At 47.0% G+C, this 20244-nt stretch overlaps 1 protein-coding gene across 1 annotated transcript; it reads left to right on the top strand.

Moving 5' to 3' along the window:
- Positions 1–13317: 13317 nt before the first annotated feature.
- Positions 13318–16205, top strand: LOC137377364 (dispanin subfamily A member 2b-like). The gene is made up of 2 exons (XM_068046965.1): positions 13318–13478; positions 15778–16205. Exons 1-2 carry the CDS (start codon positions 13341–13343, stop codon positions 15970–15972), a joined length of 333 nt encoding a protein of 110 aa, XP_067903066.1. The 5' UTR covers positions 13318–13340; the 3' UTR covers positions 15973–16205.
- The last annotated feature ends 4039 nt before the right edge of the window (positions 16206–20244 follow it).

Here is a 20244-nt window from a genome sequence, read left to right as displayed (position 1 = left end):
CACTTCCCTAAAACTCCTGTCTATGACGCTCTCTGCCACCTGCATGCTCCTAAGTGCATCCAGTTGCCGCTCCAACCGATCCATGCGGTCTGTGAGGAGCTGCAACTGGGTACACTTCCTGCAGATGTAGTCGCTCGGAACGCTGGAAGCGTCACGGACCTCCCACATCTCACAGGTGAAGCACCTCACCCCTCTAACTGACATTTCTAGAACGAATTAATAAATTAATTTAAAATAGATAAATAAATACTTATAAAATCCTTACTAAATTGTTATAATTAACTATATGGTCCCTAGTGCTAGATTCCTACTATAAATATTAAATGCTAACTAAATACAGTAATCTCCTCGCTCTGGTTTAGTTACTCTACTTATTAATTAGTTAATTAGGGTTTTAATCAATTTTTCTCAATGTTTTATTTTCAAATTCAGTAAAAAAAAATTCCCTACCGGCCAATCAGGTCACAGCTTTCCTGTGACATCACTTTCAGTTTTTCTTTACCAGAGGTAAGTTTTTTTTTATACTTACCAGTCCAGAACTCTGCCCTCCGAGTCTTCTCCCAGTCAGCTGTGCTCTTTGGAAGCTCTGGGCTCCCCTCACTCTGAGGACAGGTAGGAAATGAAAGGAGCTCCTCGCTCCCTCCTTACCGAACTTTCTCACTCACCAAACTTCCACTGTAGCACTCTACTGCAACCCAAGTCAGCACTGTAAGATGGCCCACTTTTATACTGACTGACTCTAGCCCCCTGAAAACTGGTTTTCACCAATTCTCTAATTAACAAGGTGCAGCTGCAAGCAGAGCCTGAGTGAACCCTGTTTAAAGCTGGTCTAAAACTCACCTTCTCCAACCCTGACAGCAACTGTTAAGTTGATCTGCTAAATAAAAGACAGATTAGATTTAAGATAAAATTAACCCTTAATTATCCTCACTTACCAAACTTCCACTGTGGCACTCTATTGCAACCCAAGTCAGCACTCCAGTGCAAACAAGACACCTGACCTGTCTACCTAATCCCATTTGCCAGCACTTGGCCCATAGCCTTGAATGTTATGATGTGCCAAGTGCTCATCCAGGTACTTATTAAAGGATGTGAGGCAACCTGCCTCTACCACCCTCCCAGGCAGGGCATTCCAGACCGTCACCACCCTCTGGGTAAAAAATTTCTTCCTCAAATCCCCCTTAAACCTCCTGCCCCTCACCTTAACCTTGTGTCCCCTAGTAACTGACCCTTCAACTAAGGGGAACAGCTGCTCCCTATCCACCCTGTCCATGCCCCTCATAATCTTGTACACCTCCATCAGGTCACCCCTCAGTCTTCTCTGCTCCAGCGAAAACAACCCAAGCCTATCCAACCCTCTTCATTGCTTAAATGTTCCATCCCAGGCACCATCCTGGTGAATCACCTCTGCACCCCCTCCAATACAATCACATCCTTCCTATAATGTGGCGACCAGAATTGCACACAGTATTCCAGCTGTGGCCTTATCAAAGTTCTATACAACTCCAACATGACCTCCCTGCTTTTGTAATCTATGCCTCGATTGATAAAGGCAAGTGTCCCATATGCCTTTTTCACCACCCTATTAACCTGCCCTTCTGCCTTCAGAGATCTATGGACAAACACGCCAAGGTCCCTTTGTTCCTCGGAACTTCCCAGTGTCAGGCCATTCATTGAATACTTCCGTGTCACATTACTCCTTCCAAAGTGTATCACCTCACACTTTTCAGGGTTAAATTCCATCTGCCACTTTTCTGCCCATTTGACCATCCCGTCTATATCTTCCTGTAACCCAAGACACTCAACCTCACTGTTAACCACTCGGCCAATCTTTGTGTCATCCGTGAACTTACTGATCCTACCCCCCACATAGTCATCTCTGTTTTTGATATAAATGACAAACAATAGGGGACCCAGCACAGATCCCTGTGGTACGCCACTGCACACTGACTTCCAGTCACTAAAACAGCCGTCTGTCATCACTCTCTGTCTCCTACAGCTAAGCCAATTTTGAATCCACCTTATCAAGTTGCCTTGTATCCCATGTGCATTTGCTTTCTTGGTAAGTCTCCCATGTGGGACCTTGTCAAAGGCTTTGCTGAAATCCATGTAAACTACATCAACTGCACTACCCTCATCTACACACCTGGTCACATGCTCAAAAAATTCAATCAAATTTGTTAGGCATGACCTCCCTTTGACAAAGCCATGCTGACTATTCCTAATCAAATTTTGCCTCTCCAAGTGGAGATAGATTCTCTCCTTCAGAATTTTCTCCAATAGTTTCCCTACCACTGACGTGAGACTCACTGGTCTGTAGTTCCCTGGCTTATCTCTACAACCTTTCTTAAACAGTGGGACCACATTAGCTGATCTCCAGTCCTCTGGCACCTCCCCCGTGGCCAGAGAGGAATTAGAAATTTGGTTCAGAACCCCTGCAATCTCCACCCTCGCCTCCCACAGCATCCTGGGACACAAATCGTCCGGACCTGGAGATTCGTCCACTTTTAAGCCTTCAAAACCTCCAATACCTTGTCACTCCCTATGACAATTTGCTCAAGAACCTCACAGTCTCTCTCTCGAAGTTCCATATCTACATCCTCATTCTCTTGGGTGAAGACAGATGTGAAGTATTCGTTTAACACCCTACCAATGTCCTCTGGCTCCACCCACAGATTTCCCCCTTGGTCCCTAATGGGTCCTCCTCTTTCCCTGGTTATCCTCTTCCCATTGACATACTTATAGAATATCTTGGGATTTTCCCTACTTTTACCAGCCAGAGCTTTCTCATATCCCCTCTTTGCTCTCCTAATTGCTTTCTTAAACTCCATCCTACACTTTCTGTACTCCACTAACGCTTCCATTGATTTGCTCTCCTTGTATTTGCTAAAAGCCTCTCTTTTCCTTCTCATCGTACCCTGAATGTTTCTGGTCATCCACCAATGTCTGATGGGCTGGGCTGGTAAGATGGGCGGAGCTGTGGCAAATGCAATTTAATCCTGAGAAGTGTGAGGTAATGCATTTTGGGAGGTCTAACAAGGCAAGGGAATATACAATGGATGGTTGGACCCTAGGAAGTACAGACTGTCAGAGGGACCTTGGTGTACTTGTCCATAGATCACTGAAGACAGCAACACAGGTTGATAAGGTGGTTAGGAAGGCATATGGGATACTTGCCTTTATTAGCTGAGGCGTAGAATATAAGAGCCGGGAGGTTATGGTGGAGCTGTGTAAAACACTAGTTAGGCCACAGCTGGAGTACTGTGTACAGTTCTGGGCTCCACACTATAGGAAGGATGTGATTGCACTGGAGAGGGTGCAGAGGAGATTCACCAGGATGTTACCTGGGCTGGAGTATTTCAGCTATGAAGAGAGACTGAAAAGGCTCGGGTTGTTTTCTTTAGAGCAGAGAAGGCTGAGGGGGGACCTGATTGAGGTATGCAAAATTATGAGGGGCATTGATAGGTTAGAAAGGAAGAAACTTTTTCCGTTAGCGGAGGGGTCAATAACCAGGGGGCATAGATTTAAGGTAAGGGGCAGGAGGTTGAGAGGGGATTTGAGGAAAAAAAATTTCACCCAGAGGGTGGTTGGAATCTGGAACGCACTACCTGAAGAGGTGGTAGAGGCAGGAACCCTCACAACATTTAAGCAGTATTTAGATGAGCACTTGAAACACCATAGCATACAAGGCTACAGGCCAAGTGCTGGAAAATGGGATTAGAATAGATAGGTGCTTGATGGCCGGCACGGACACAATGGGCCAAAGGGCCTGTTTCTCTGCTGTTTAACTCTATGACTCTATGGAAGGCTGGTAGGCAGAGCTCTTGGCGTTCATACCATGCTTTCTGAGGAGGCTTCTGCAGATTATGAGATGGCAAAAAAGGCGATTCTCGCTGCCTGTGAGTGAACCCCTGAAGCTTACCATCAGATGTTTCAGAACCTTCGGAGATTGGCTGCACAGACATATGTAGAATTTGTGAGGGTGAAGCAAATGAATTTTGACCTTTAGATACGGGCATTAAAGATAGAAACCAGATATGAGAACCTTTGAGGATTGATTCTCTGAGAAGTGTTTAAAAACTCCATTCCTTCAGTAGTGAGAATTCATTTCGATAACCTGAAAGTTTTGAAAGCTGGGCAAGCAACGGAAATTGCTGATGATTTTGAGCTTGTGAGGACTAACAAGGCAAGGGAATATACAATGGATGGTTGGACCCTATTTTGTCCGTCGCCCCCATAAACCTGAGAAGAACAGAATGTGGGAGAGTGAAAGGAAGGCAAGTGTCCGGGGACAAGAAGGAACAGCTGGGAATACCCAGGATCACCTCCTCAGGTCAGAAAGGAAGGTGCTGAGGGTAGAAGTGAGGTTCGCCAGCCCAAGTGTTATCATTGCAACAAAGTGGGGCATCTTCGTTCAGAGTGCTGGAAATTTCATGGTAAACCCACAGGACTTGTTGGGGTACACAAAGTTGTGCAGAGGAAAAGACTCTGACTGAGAGTATAGCAGACCAGGCTATAGCTTTAACAGCTGTGACTGTGAAACCAGATACTAAAACTAAAAGGAGTGTGGAAGTTAAGAATAAAATACCTGTGAGTTATAATACATTTTTGTCATGGGGATAGTAACTCCGTCACCTGTAAGTGAGGCAGAAAAACCTATCATTATACTCAGGGACACAGGAGCAACCCAAACTCATTTTCTGAGGAAAGATATGAGTGTCCACCAGAGACTGCCTTGAACACTAAAGTTTTAATTAATGGAATATGTGTATAGATCTCGTCCTGTGCAATGAGACAGGAACAATTAATGACCTCATAGTTAGGGATCCTCTTGGAAGGAGTGATCACAGTATGGTTGAATTTAGAATACAGATGGAGAGTGTGAAGATAAAATCCAATACCAGGGTCCTGTGCTTGAACAAGGCGGACTACAATAGAATGAGGGAGGACTTGGCTAAAGTAGACTGGAAACAAATATTTTATGGTGGGACAGTTGACGAGCAGTGGAGGACTTCCAAAGCAATTTTTCAAAGTGCTCAGCAAAAGTATATTCCAGTGAAAAGGAAGGACTGGAAGAAAAGGGGTAATCTGCCATGGGTGTCTAAGGAAATAAGGGAGGCTATCAAATTGAAAGAGAAGGCATACAAAGTGGCCAAAAACAGCATGAAACTAGAAGATTGGGAAAACTTTAAAGGTCAACAGAAAGCCACAAAAAGAGCTATAAAGAAAAGTAAGATGGAACATGAGAAAAAACTAGCACAGAATATAAAGACTGATAGCAAAAGTTTCTATAAATATATAAAACGAAAAAGAGTGGCTAAAGTAAACGTTGGTCCTTTCGAGGATGAGAAGGGGAATTTAGTTATGGGATATGATGAAATGGCCGAGGCATTGAACAGGTATTTTGTATCGGTCTTCACAGTGGAGGACATTAATAACATGCCAGTAATTGACAAAGAGACGAACGTAGGTGAGGACCTGGAAACAATCATTATTACGGAAGAGGTAGTGTTGGGCAAGCTAATGGAGCTAAGGATTGATAAGTCTCCTGGCCATGATGGAATGCATCCCAGGGTACTAAAAGAGATGGCGGGAGAAATAGCAGGTGCACTGGCGGAAATTTTCCAAAATTCGCTGGACTCTGGGGTAGTCCCAGCAGATTGGAAAACAGCAGATGTGACGCCACTGTTTAAAAAGGGAGGTAGACAAAAGATGGGGAATTATAGACCGGTTAGCTTAACCTCTGTAGTGGGGAAGATGTTTGAGTCTATTATCAAGGAAGAAATAGCAGGGCATTTCGACAGAAATTGTCCCGTTGGGCAGACACAGCATGGGTTCATGAAGGGCAGGTCATGCTTGACAAATCTTTTGGAATTCTATGAAGACATTACGAGCAAGGTGGACAATGGGGGCCCAGTGGATGTGGTGTACCTAGATTTCCAAAAGGCCTTCGACAAGGTGCCGTACAAGAGGCTGCTGCATAAGATAAGGATGCATGGCGTTAGGGGTAAAGTACTAGCATGGATAGAGGATTGGTTGACGAACAGGAAGCAGAGAGTGGGGATAAATGAGTGCTATTCTGGTTGGCAGTCAGTCACTAGTGGTGTGCCTCAGGGATCGGTGTTGGGACCGCAATTATTTACAATTTATATAGATGATTTGGAGTTGGGGACCACGTGTAGGGTGTCAAAGTTTGCACATGACACTAAGATGAGAGGCAGAGCAAAGTGTGCAGATAACTGTGAAACTTTGCAGAGGAACATAGATACATTGAGTGAGTGGGCAAAGGTCTGGCAGATGGAATACAATGTTAATAAATGTGAAGTCATTCATTTCGGTAGGAGTAACAGGAAAAAGGATTATTACTTGAATGGTAAAAGGTTGCAGCATGCTGCTGTGCAGAGGGACCTGGGTGTCCTTGTGCATGAAACGCAGAAGGTTGGTCTGCAGGTACAGCAAGTAATTAGGAAGGCAAATGGAATTTTGTCCTTCATTGCTAAAGGGATTGAGTTTAAAAGCAGAGAGGTTATGTTGCAGCTGTATAAGGTACTGGTGAGGCCGCACCTGGAGTACTGTGTGCAGTTTTGGTCTCCTTACTTGAGAAAGGATATACTGGCACTGGAGAGGGTGCAGAGGAGGTTCACTAAGTTGATTCCGGAGTTGAGGGGGTTGGTTTATGAGGAGAGACTGAGTAGATTGGGATTCATTGGAATTCAGAAGAATGAGGGGGGATCTTACAGAAACATATAAAATTATGAAGGGAATAGATAAGATACAAGTAGAGAGGATGTTTCCACTGACAGGTGAAGCTAGGACAAGAGGGCATAGCCTCAAGATTAGAGGGAGCAGATTTAGGACTGAATTAAGAAGGAACTTCTTCACCCAGAGGGTTGTTAATCTATGGAATTCCTTGCCCAGTGAAGTAGTTGACGCTTCTTCAGTAAACGTTTTTAAAGCTAAGGTAGATATCTTTTTGAACAATAAAGGAATTAAGGGATACGGTGAGAGCACGGGTAAGTGGATCTGAGTCCACGAAAAGATCAGCCATGATCTTATTGAATGGCGGAGCAGGCTCGAGGGGCCGGACGGCCTACTCCTGCTCCTAGTTCTTATGTTCTTATGTTCTATACCCGTACCTTTATATAAAGTACACCTAGTGAGTAACTTAATATCTGGCATAGGAACTGTAGATTTACCAATGAAGGGAGTTGATCTACTCCGAGGAAATAATTTGGCTGGATCAAAAATATCAGATTCTCCTACAGTTACAAAGGAATCAAGTGAAATTAAGGAAACGGAGCAATTACAGGAACAAGTTCTAGGAATATTTCCTGCGTGTGTAGTTACCAGAGCAATGACTAAACAGGATCCATTGTCGGAGGTAAAAGGGGAACCACAAATAGATAGTCAGGCACCTGAAACCTTATTTGGGGATTTAGATAATCCAAATGAGATGTTTAACAGATCTTCTATAATTGCAGCACAGAAAGCCAATCCAGAGATATATCCGAATAGCACAGACAGCTCTGTCAGAAGCTGAGGTGAAAGGAGTTCCGGAAGGATATTATATGGCAAACGGGGTTTTGAGGAGGAAATGGAGACTGTCTCATAGGCCTGCCAACGAAAACTGGACAGTTGTTGAACAGATAGTGGTACCACCTAAATATCAACAAGGATTATTAAGGTTAGCACACGGCATTCCTTTTTCAGGACATAGGTGAATTTGGAACACCAAATCACACATAAGCAAACATTATTACTGGCCGGGTCTTACAAAGGATATGAGACAATTTTGTAGGGTATGCCACACCTGTCAAACGGTGGGAAAACCACAACCTACCATAAAACCAGGGGATGAGGTATTAGTGTTGTTACCATCATCGGGAGAACCAGTGAAAGCACGGTTCAGTGGCCCATATAGAGTGATCAATAGAGTGGGGAAGGTAGATTACATGATTGACACCCCTGATTGCCGGATGAAGAACCAGTTGTGTCACATTAATATGTTCAAACAATATTACCACAGGGAGGAGGATAAACCAGTACAGGTATGTCAGGTAATCAGGACTGTTGAGAAGGAAAAGGATAATGAGGATGAGGCAGACGTAGGCCTAGAAAATTCTCAGATTGAACCTCATACTGTCCAATTAGTGAATACAGAATTACTAGGAAAATTAAACAATAGGCTTTTACACTTAGAGGCAAAACAGCATGAAGTCCTAACCAGGGTTTTCACAATGTTTCAACAAGTTTGTAGGGATAAGCCAGGATGTACAACCATAGCCACACATGATGTGGGTATAGGGGAAACCATTCCTTTAAAACAACATCCTTGTTGCTTAGGTCCAGACAGACAGGTCCAAGTGGAAGCAGAGGTACAATGCATGCTGAAGGGCAGCTTAGATGAACCTAGTCAGGACAGCTGGAATTCACAGATGGTCTTGATGACTAAACCTGGTGGGATGGCTCAAACTTGCATAGACTCTAGAAAGATCACTGTGGTAAAGAAGGCAGACTCCTACCCGAATTCTCATTTAAAGGACTGTATGGACAGAGTGGGCATCACAATGTGTCTTAAAGAGACAGATGTGTTGGAGGAAACTTGTCAAATTCACCCCAGCGTAAGAAAACAATCAGCTTGTGTTACACCGGACAGGGTTTTCTAGTATCAAGTGTCATAGGTTAAAGGGTATTCGAGAAACTTCTCAGAGAATAGTGAACCCAGTAGTGGTCAGTGCTCCTAGCTGTGCAGTACACCTGGCTGAGGTGATGGACAATAGAGACACTTGGAAGGAAAATGCGAAACAATTGAAAGACTATGCTTGGAAATTTAAAATGGGTTAATTGGGATAATCTTTTGAAAATTTAAAGCCAAAATGTTCTGGTGGAATTTGTTGCTGTAGTCTTAACATTTTAGAAAAGTGTATGCCTGTAAGAGGGGCATCTGTTGTTCGCGGCATTTCTCCTGTATCTGACGAACTGTATCTGAAGCACAGTGTGGCTTTCATGCAAAGAGATCCACCATTGACATGCTGTTCTCCCTTCATCAGAGACAGGAGAAATGCCGTGAACAACAGATGCCCCTCTACGTTGCTTTCATTGATCTCACCAAAGCCTTTGACCTCGTCAGCAGACGTGGTCTCTTCAGACTACTAGCATAGATCGGATGTCCACTGAAGCTACTAAGTATCATCACCTCATTCCATGACAATATGAAAGACACAATTCAGCATAGCGGCACCTCATCAGACCACTTTGCTATCCTGAGTGGTGTGAAACAGGGTTGTGTTCTCGCACCTACACTGTTTGGGATCTTCTTCTCCCTGCTGCTCTCACATGCGTTCAAGTCTTCTGAAGAAGTAATTTTCCTCCACACAAGATCAGGGGGCAGGTTGTTCAACCTTGCCCGTCTAAGAGCGAAGTCCAAAGTACGGAAAGTCCTCATCAGGGAACTTCTCTTTGCTGACGATGCTGCTTCAACATCTCACACTGAAGAGTGTCTGCAGAGACTCATCGACAGGTTTGCGGCTGCCTGCAATGAATTTGGCCTGACCATCAGCCTCAAGAAAACGAACATCATGGGACAGGACGTCAGAAATGCTCCATCCATCAATATTGGCGACCACGCTCTGGAAGTGGTTCAAGAGTTCACCTACCTAGGCTCAACTATCACCAGTAACCTGGCTCTCGATGCAGAAATCAACAAGCGCATGGGAAAGGCTTCCACTGCTATGTCCAGACTGGCCAAGAGAGTGTGGGAAAATGGCGCACTGACACGGAACACAAAAGTCCGAGTGTATCAAGCCTGTGTCCTCAGTACCTTGCTCTATGGCAGCGAGGCCTGGACAACGTATGTCATCCAAGAGCGACGTCTCAATTCATTCCATCTTCGCTGCCTCCGGAGAATACTTGGCATCAGGTGGCAGGACCGTATCTCCAACACAGAAGCCCTCGAGGCGGCCAACATCCCCAGCTTATACACACTACTGAGTCAGCTTGAGATGGCTTGGCCATGTGAGCCGCATGGAAGATGGCAGGATCCCCAAAGATACATTGTACAGCGAGCTCGCCACTGGTATCAGACCCACCGGCCGTCCATGTCTCTGCTTTAAAGACATCTGCAAACGCGACATGAAGTCCTGTGACATTGATCACAAGTCGTGGGAGTCAGTTGCCAGCGTTCGCCAGAGCTGGCGGACAGCCATAAAGGCGGGGCTAAAGTGTGGCGAGTCGAAGAGACTTAGCAGTTGGCAGGAAAAAAGACAGAAGCGCAAGGAGAGAGCTAACTGTGTAACAGCCCCGATAAACAAATATTTCTGCAGCACCTGTGGAAGAGTCTGTCGCTCTAGAATTGGCCTTTACAGCCACTCCAGGCGCTGCTCCACAAACCACTGACCACCTGCAGGCGCTTATCCATTGTCTCCCAAGATAAGGAGGCCAAAGAAGATGCCTGTAAATGCAAAAAAAATTGTATTAGCGTTTTTTCAATTTGTATTTTTTACCTATTATAATGAAACGCATTCCAGGAATGGCATTTTATTCCACCAGGGGCGGAGGTGTCATGATCCTATCTTTTTTTTCTCTTTAAAGCAACAAAGGATTAGTACTGCTTTAAGAACAGGCAGGCCTCAGGAGTTACCAAGAAGGTGCATTCTCGTTGCCTTTGATACAGACACTCAGACTGAGCATCGAGAAATACATTTGTTACAATTTAATTTTGAACTGGCTTATCGTGTAAACGACTGTTCTAACAGGAGGACACAGACAGACAGCTGTGTGTTAGCACCTGAAAGAAGAGCTCTCAGCCCATTTCAACTGAAGGAAGAGAATTTAGTCTGTTTATTTATTATTATCTCTCAAAATTCTAAAAAAAAGTCAAGCCCAGAGATCTGTGGTAATCTAAACTGAAGGAAGGGAAGTTAGACTGTGAAAATCTTTTATCCCTCAAAAACTCTAAAGTCAGATTGATTCTATTGAAAGTGTTTGCAAGTTGTTAATTGTTGATCTACTGTGGTCATCGCTGGAGAAAGAAAACATCACTTACTGCTGGAATTAGACTAAGGACTGTTCTACTGTTGAAAAACCTTTTTGCCCCATCGGACGGCTGAGCCACCTTGGACGGTTTCACATCAGGCAGGAGCGTAAATTTGCAAGGACTCTAATTTTTTTTATTTATATCTTCATAACTGTATAAGAATTTAGTTTTTCTAATTAAACAATTAATTTGTTGATTTAAAGATACCTAGTTTGGTTAGCCTCATTCGGGTTTTAATAGATGGTACAATTTGGCTGGGTCTTTCTTTATGTTGTAAAGTTTAAAATGATATGTTAGGCAATCTGTGGAGCGACGGGATTGAATTAACAGTGTGTTTTTCCCAGCACAATCAGAATCGTATAGTTTGATTGGGGGCTTTGACTGGAGTGGTCGGTCGTAACAGTAGGAGCGGAAGATATTGGTATGTTTCTTAATGAATACTTTACATCTGTCTTCACAAAAGAGGGGGACAATGCAGATATTGTAGTTAAGAAGGAAGAGTGTGAAGCATTGGATGTGATAAACACTGGGAGAGAGGGGGTATTAATGGGATTAGCATCCTTGAAAGTTTTTAAACCACCAGGGCCAGATGAAACGTATCCGAGGCTGTTAAAAGAAGCAAGAGAGGAAATAGCAGAGGGTCTGACCATCATTTTCAGTCCTCACTGGGTACAGGTGTCGTGCCAGAGGATTGGAGAATTGCTAATGTTGTACCTCTGTTTAAAAAGGGAGTGAAGGATAGACCGAATAATTACAGACCAGTCCGTCTAACCTGGGCAAATTATTGGAATCTATTCTGAGAGACAGGATAAAGTGTCACTTAGAAAGGCACAGGCTAATCAAGGATAGTGGGCATGGATTTGTGAAAGGAAGATCTTGTTTGACCAACTTGATCAAATTTTTTGAAGAAGTAACAAGGAAAATAGATGAGGGCAGTGCAGTTGATGTGGTCTACATGGAGTTTAGCGAGGCTTTTGACAAGGTCCCACATGACAGACTGGTTAAAAAAAATCCCATGGGATCCAGGGAAATGCAGCAAGGTGGACACAAAATTGGCTCAGTGGCAGAAAACAAAGGGTAATTGTTGACGGGTGTTTTAGCGACTGGAGGGCTGTTTCGAGTGGCGTTCTGCAAGGCTCAGTACTGGATCCCCTGCTATTTGTTGTGGGTTAACGATTTAGACGTAAATGTAGGGGGAATGATCAAGATGTTTGCAGGTGACACGAAGATTGACCGTGTGGTAGATAGCGAGGAGGATAGCTGTAGGCTGCAGGAAGATATTGATGGTCTGGTCAGATGGGCAGAAAAGTGGCAAATGGAATTCAACCTGGAGAAGTGTGAGGTGATGCATTTGGGGAGGTCAAACAAGGCAAAGGAATACACGATTAATAGGAAAATACTGAGAAGTGTAGAGGAAGTGAGGGACCTTGGAGTGAATGTCCACAGATTCCTGAAGGTAGCAGGACTATTCGATAAGGTGGTTAAGAAGGCATATTGAATCCTTTCCTTTATTAGCCGAGGTATAGAATATAAAAGCAGGGAGGTTATGCTGGAACTGTATAAATCATTGGTTAGACCACAATTTGAGTACTGTGTGCAGTTCTGGTCACCTCATTACAGTAAGGATGTAATTGCACTAGAGAGGGTACAGAGGAGATTTACGAGGATTTTGTCAGGACTGGAAAAATGAGGAAAGATTGGATAGGCTGGGGTTGTTCTCCTTGGAACAGAAAAGGCTGAGGGAGATCTGATTGAAATGTACAAAATTGTGAGGGGCCTGGATAGAGTGGAGGTGAAGGGTCTATTCACTTTAGCAGAGAGGTCAGTGACGAGGGGGCATAGATTTAAAGTGATTGGTAGAAAAATTAGAGGGGAGATGAGGAAAAATGTTTTCACCCAGAGGGTGTTGGGGGTCTGGAACTCACTGCCTGAGGGGGTAGTTGAGGCAGAAACCCTCAACTCATTCAAAAGGAGTCTGGATATGAACCTCAATTACCGTAACCTGCAGGGCAACGGATCAAATGCTGGAAGGTGGGATTAGAATAGATGGATTGTTTTTCAACTGGCACAGACACGATGGGCCAAGTGGCCTCTTTCTGTGCCTTAAACTTTCTATGATTCTAGGATACACATCCCACTCTCAGTTTATTACACAGGGCAGTTTTACAGACTCTGGGAATATTACACATCCCAGTGTGAAGCAGGTATTTGCTGCAGCCTCGCTGCTCCTCTCTCTATAAATACCCGGTGGGGGTCGGAGATTCAGTCTCTCCGCCGCAGCCGCCGGCAGCGCAGCTCCGCTCTGATGCCGCTGAAACGCCGCACCGAGGGGCGGAAGACAGATTCTATCCCGGTCCGGGACCACCTGCTCTGGTCCCTCCTCAACCTCGCATACATGAATGTCTGCTGCATTGGATTCGTGGCGCTGGTTTTCTCAGTCAAAGTGAGTGCGGGGGGAGTGGGGGAACAGAGACCCCGGGGAGGGGGGGCAGAGACCCCGGGGGGGGGGAACAGAGACCCCGGGGAGGAACAGAGACCCCGTGGGGGGGAACAGAGACCCCGGGGAGGGGGGCAGAGACCCCGGGGGGGGGAACAGAGACCCCGGGGAGGGGGGCAGAGACCCCGGGGGGGAACAGACCCCGTGGGGGGGAACAGAGACCCCGGGGAGGAACAGAGACCCCGTGGGGGGGGAACAGAGACCCCGGGGAGGGGGGGCAGAGACCCCGGGGGGGGGGGAACAGACCCGTGGGGGGGAACAGAGACCCCGGGGAGGAACAGAGACCCCGTGGGGGGGGCAGAGACCCCGGGGGGGGGGGGGGAACAGACCCCGTGGGGGGGAACAGAGACCCGTGGGGGGGAACAGAGACCCCGGGGAGGGGGGGCAGAGACCCCGGGGGGGGGGGGAACAGACCCCGTGGGGGGGAACAGAGACCCCGGGGAGGAACAGAGACCCGTGGGGGGGGCAGAGACCCCGGGGGGGGGGGGGGAACAGACCCCGTGGGGGGAACAGAGGACCCCGGGGAGGAACAGAGACCCCGTGGGGGGGGCAGAGACCCCGGGGGGGGGGGGGGGGGAACAGACCCCGTGGGGGGGAACAGAGACCCCGGGGAGGAACAGAGACCCCGTGGGGGGGAACAGAGACCCCGGGGAGGGGGGGCAGAGACCCGGGGGGGGGAACAGACCCCGTGGGGGGGGGGAACAGAGACCCCGGGGAGGAACAGAGACCCCGTGGGGGGGGGGGGGGGGGAACAGAGACCCCGGGGTGGGGAAGCAGAGACCCGGGGGGGGGGGGGGAACAGAGACCCCGGGAGGGGGAAACAAATACCCCGGGGGGGGGGGGGAACAGAGACGCCGGGGGGGCGGGGAAAGAGACCCCGGGAGGGGGACATAGACCCGGGGGGGGGGGGGGAAACAGAGACCCCGGGGGGGGGGGGGGAAACAGAGACCCGGGGGGGGGGGAACAGAGACCCCGGGGGAGGGGGGAACAGAGACCCCGGGAGGGGGACATAGACCCGGGGGGGGGGGGGAAACAGAGACCCCGGGGGGGGGGGACAGAGACGCCGGGGGGGGGGGGGGGGAAACAGAGACCCGGGGGGGGTGGGGGAACAGAGACGCCGGGGGGGGGGGGGAGGGAAACAGAGACCCCGGGGGGAGGGAAACAGAGACCCCGGGGGGGGGGGGGGGAAACAGAGACCCCGGGGGTGGGGAAACAGACCCCGGGGGGGGGGGAACAGAGACCCCGGGGGGGGGGGAACAGAGACCCCGGGGGGGGGAACAGAGACCCCGGGGGGGGGACATAGACCCGGGGGGGGGAAACAGAGACCCCGGTGGGGGGGGGGGGGGGAACAGAGACCCCGGTGGGGGGGGAACAGAGACCCCGGGGGGGGAACATAGACCCGGTGGGGGGGGAACAGAGACCCCGGTGGGGGGGGGAACAGAGACCCCGGGGGGGGGACATAGACCCGGGGGGGGAAACAGAGACCCCGGTGGGGGGGGGAACAGAGACCCCGGGGGGGGGGACATAGACCCGGGGGGGGGAAACAGAGACCCCGGTGGGTGGGGGGGGGGGGGAACAGAGACCCCGGGAAGGGAGGGAGGGTGGAGGGGCAGAGTCAACTTTGTGGGAAGGAGTCCGGGGTTTGTTGGGGGCACAGTCTGGTATTTCGGGGCATTGTCCCGCGGTTTTTTTGGGGGGCAGTCCCATAGTATTTTGGCGGGGGGGCTGTCTCGGGGATTTTCTTGTGGGGGTCACTCCTTGGTTTTCATGTGGGGTGGGCAGTCCCTTTTTGTTTGGAGGGGGCAGTCCGGGGGGGTTTTGAGGAGGGCAGTCCCTGGGTTTTTTGCAAGGGTGGGACATTCCGGGTTTGAGGTCTTTTTCTTTCTGTGTCTCTCTCTCCCTATCTCTTTATCTTTCTGTCTGTTTCTGTCTCTATCTGTATTTTGTCTTTATTCACTCTGTATTATCTCAGCAGTCAGTGAAGAGCCTGTGCTATTGTAAGGATGATGGGGTGAGTGTAACTGAGATGTGTTGCTCCAGCTGATTGGAGTCTGTAACGTTTGGGCTCAGTATGTACCGAGTGTAACAAACCCTCACACATTTGATACAAGGCACCTGCAGTCAGGGGGAGGTTTACCAGCCCGACCGAGCTCCGACACTGCTCTCTCATGCCCGATTCGTGAAATGACTGACAGCTTTAGATGTTCAAGTCTTGTTGGATGTATTTACACTTGTTTTCTTTTAGTCTAGAGATCGGAAAGTCATGGGAGATGTAGAAGGAGCTCAACACTATGCGTCTAAAGCCCGAGCACTCAACATTGCAGCCCACAGTGCTGAGCATCCTTGTCTTGGTATCTTCATTGCATTGGCATCCGCTGGCGTGTTGCAGGTGATGAAAATACAACAACAACACCATGATTCCTTTGGAGGTGGGAAATGAAGCAAATCGATGATGGCAGTGTCTCATTGTCCATGACAGGAGCTGTTTTCTGACCAAACTCTTTTCAACACCTTGATGCAATCTTAGTCTATTATGGCTTCTTTCTATCTATAACGTCTATATAGTGCTGATATGTTTAAAATATTCATCTTGCAGCAATACAAATTTATTTTCTATAAAACTTGGCCAAGGTGTGACCTTGATTGTATGAATAAAGCAATTGATAACAAGTTTAGAGACTCTTGGCGTTTAATGAGAAGCTTCCTGTGTTCAACTGTAACACTTCCTCTTGTCAGTAGAAAAAGCCCTGGTACTTCCAACCACAATACATAGAATGCATATTAAGGACATGATAACGACATTTAGATAATGATGAGGCATAGTCAACAACGTTTTACAAAAGTGAATATTTTTGACAAATCTTTTAGTTATTTGTGGGTCTAACTAGCAGGGTAGATGAAGGGGAGCAAGTGCATGTAGTATATTTGGGTTTTCACAAGGGACTCTAAGGTGTGTAACAAGGGGTTGTTACACAAGATAAGGGTCATAGGATTGGGGGTAATATATTGGCACGGATTGAAGATTGATTAATGGTCAGAAAACAAAGTAGGAATAAACACGTCATTTTCAAGTTGGCAAACTATCACTAATTGAGTGCCTCAAGGAGCAGTGCTGGGGCTTCAGCTATTTGCAATCTATATTAATTACCTAGATGAGGAGCTGAAGTGTAATGTATCTAAGTTTGCTGTCAATAGAGAGATACAGCACTGAAACAGACCCTTCGGCCCACCGAGACTGTGCCGACCAACAACCACCCATTTATACTAATCCTACATTAATCCCATATTCCCTCCCATTCTCCAACTAACTACCTATACTAGGGGCAATTTATAATGGCCAATTTACCTATCAACCTGCAAGTCTTTGGCTGTGGGAGGAAACCGGAGCTCCCGGAGGAAACCCACACGGTCACAGGGAAAACTTGCAAACTCCACACAGGCAGTACCCAGAATCGAACCCGGGTCACTGGAGTTGTGGTGGTAACCACTGCACCGTCAATACAAAGTCAGTGGGATAGTAAGCTGCAAGGAGGATACAAAGGTTGGAATCTTCTGCAATCAAACATTTCTGGACATTGGAACCATTTCCAGATCCTGGCCTGCTTGAGTCGGCAGTGCACTAGCAGGAGAGATCTTTTGGGAGACGGCCATTTAACAGGCTGCCTCTGTGTTCCCCTTCCCATGAAGGAACAAGGACACGGGTGGCCCAATGAGAAGTCTGCAAGACTGGCTGGCTGACAGCCCCACTGGAGGAAGTGGGCACTGCTGAGGCAGGCAGGTGAGTGTGAGGCACCTCAAAATGGAGGTGCTCTCAAAAGGCTGCAGAAGGTTCCACAACAAGGACAACACAGAGCTGTTTGACCATCAGTGGAGGGGCATCCCCTCCAAAAATAAATTTGTCTACAGCTATGGCCATTTCAAACTTGTGGCTCCATCTAAAGGGGCAGGGACAGCAGGCTCAGGTGGCTTTCTGACCTCCCACCAGGAGCCTACCTCAATAGTTGCTGGGCTCCAGACTCAGGAGGGCACATGTGATTCCACCAGTGTGAGAAAATGGCCCTTACACGAGGCCTTAATTGCATTGATTGGCTGCCTGTCTCTGAAGTGGGTGCGGATTCCCTGTGGCAGCTTGTAGTTTTCTGTTACTTTCCCGGTTCTCTGCCTCCAAAGCCACCTCCAAGGTTCCTCAGATTCCAGCCAAAGAGTCCAGGGGTCACTGACCGTTAACTCTGCTTCTCTCTCCACAGATGCTGCCTGACCTGCTGAGTATTTCCAGCATTTCTTGTTTTATTTCAGTTTTCCAGCATCTGCTGTATTTTGCTTTTATTATTATGCCTGAGAAAGGATATGTCCTCATTAAGTGAGTGGGCAACAAGGTAAAAAATGGAGTATAATGTGCGGAAATGTGAGATTATTCACTTTGGTATGTTATGAAAGTGAGCCCATTCTTAAAATTTTTTTGAGGACTTGTGTTTAAACTGAAAAGATTCCTGTATCATGATCCTGTACTTTGTTTTCAGAATATGCAGTTTGCCTTTAAGGCTTGCACGGGATTAGTATTGTTTTAAGAGCCAGCAAGCCTTAGGAGTGAGAGGAAGGTACATTTTCATTGCCTTAGGAACAGCCATTTGGAGATTGCGATTCAAAGGGTGCATTCTTGATACCATGGAAACAACCACTGGGAGTGAGCCTGATGCAATACATTTGATACAATTCAGTTTGAACTGGCAGTTAGTAAGACAGTTTGAGCACACATGCAACTCCTCCTTGTATCTTGCAGTGATGTAGGATGAACATTTATGGACACTCTCTTACTTCAATCAATGTCAGAGCTCTGTATCAGTATTACCATTGATAGATAGTCCTTTAGCAACTCAGAATCTGATAATGTGTCAATTAGGCAACCAGTTAAGATGCAGACTACAGTATCAGACAATCTGCAAACTGGTGTTAATGGGTTTTAAACCTTAATGAATGTAATTGTTGTTCACTTCTCATTTCTTCTTCTGAAGCTTAAAAACACTCAACATTGTAATGCAAGAAATAGAGTAGCCAATTCATGCACAGCAAGAGCTCACAAACAGCAATGAGATAATGACTAATCTATTTTTAGTGATTAAAAGCAAAATACTGCGGATGCTGGAAATCTGAAATAAAAACAAGAAATGTTGGGAACACTCGACAGGTCTGGCAGCATCTGTGGAGAGAGAAGCAGAGTTAACGTCTCAGGTCAGTTCTGAGGAAGGGTCACTGACCTGAGACGTTAACTCTGCTTCTCTCTCCACAGATGCTGCCAGACCTGCTGAGTGTTTCCATCATTTCTTGTTTTTATTTAAGAATTTAGTTCTTCTAATTAAAGAGTTAATTTGTTGATTTGGAACAAAGAACAAAGAAAATTACAGCACAGGAACAGGCCCTTCGGCCCTCCAAGCCTGCGCCGATCCAGATCCTCTACCTAAACATGTTGCCTATTTTCTAAGGGTCTGTATCTCTTTGCTTCCTGCCCATTCATGTATCTGTCTAGATACATCTTAAAAGACGCTATCGTGCCCGCGTCTACCAACTCCGCTGGTAATGCGTTCCATGCACCCACCACCCTCTGCGTAAAGAACTTTCCACGCATATCCCCCGAAACCTTTCGCCTCTCACTTTGAACTCGTGACCCCTAGTATTTGAATCCCCCACTCTGGGAAAAAGCTTTTTGCTATCCACCCTGTCTATACCTCTCATGATTTTATACACCTCAATCAGGTCCCCCCTCAACCTCCGTCTTTCTAATGAAAATAATCCGAATCTTTTCAACCTCTCTTCATAGCTAGCGCCCTCCATACCAGGCAACATCCTGGTGAACCTCCTCTGCACCCTCTCCAAAGCATCCACATCCTTTTGGTAATGTGGCGACCAGAACTGCACACAGTATTCCAAATGTGGCCGAACCAAAATCCTATACAACTGTAACATGACCTGCCAACTCTTGTACTCAATACCCCGTCCGATGAAGGAAAGCATGCCGTATGCCTTCTTGACCACTCTATTGACCTGCGTTGCCACCTTCAGGGAACAATGGACCTGAACACCCAAATCTCTCTGTACATCAATTTTCCCCAGGACTTTTCCATTTACTGTATAGTTCACTCTTGAATTGGATCTTCCAAAATGCATCACCTCGCATTTGCCCGGATTGAACTCCATCTGCCATTTCTCTGCCCAACTCTCCAATCTATCTATATTCTGCTGTATTCTCTGAAAGTCCCCTTCACTATCTGCTACTCCACCAATCTTAGTGTCGTCTGCAAACTTGCTAATCAGACCACCTATACTTTCCTCCAAATCATTTATGTATATCACAAACAACAGTGGTCCCAGCACGAATCCCTGTGGAACACCACTGGTTACACGTCTCCATTTTGAGAAACTCCCTTCCACTGCTACTCTCTGTCTCCTGTTGCCCAGCCAGTTCTTTATCCATCTAGCTAGTACACCCTGGATCCCATGCGACTTCACTTTCTCCATCAGCCTACCATGGGGAACCTTATCAAACGCCTTACTGAAGTCCATGTAAATGACATCGACAGCCCTTCCCTCATCAATCAACTTTGTCACTTCCTCAAAGAATTCTATTAAGTTGGTAAGATATGACCATCCCTGCACAAAACCATGTTGCCTATCACTGATAAGCCCATTTTCTTCCAAATGGGAATAGATTCTATCC

This window comes from Heterodontus francisci, chromosome 14 (genome assembly GCF_036365525.1).
Source record: "Heterodontus francisci isolate sHetFra1 chromosome 14, sHetFra1.hap1, whole genome shotgun sequence".
NCBI lineage: Eukaryota > Metazoa > Chordata > Chondrichthyes > Heterodontiformes > Heterodontidae > Heterodontus > Heterodontus francisci.
The sequence above is the reverse complement of the archived record's forward strand: the minus strand, read 5'-3'. Positions and strand labels throughout refer to the sequence as shown.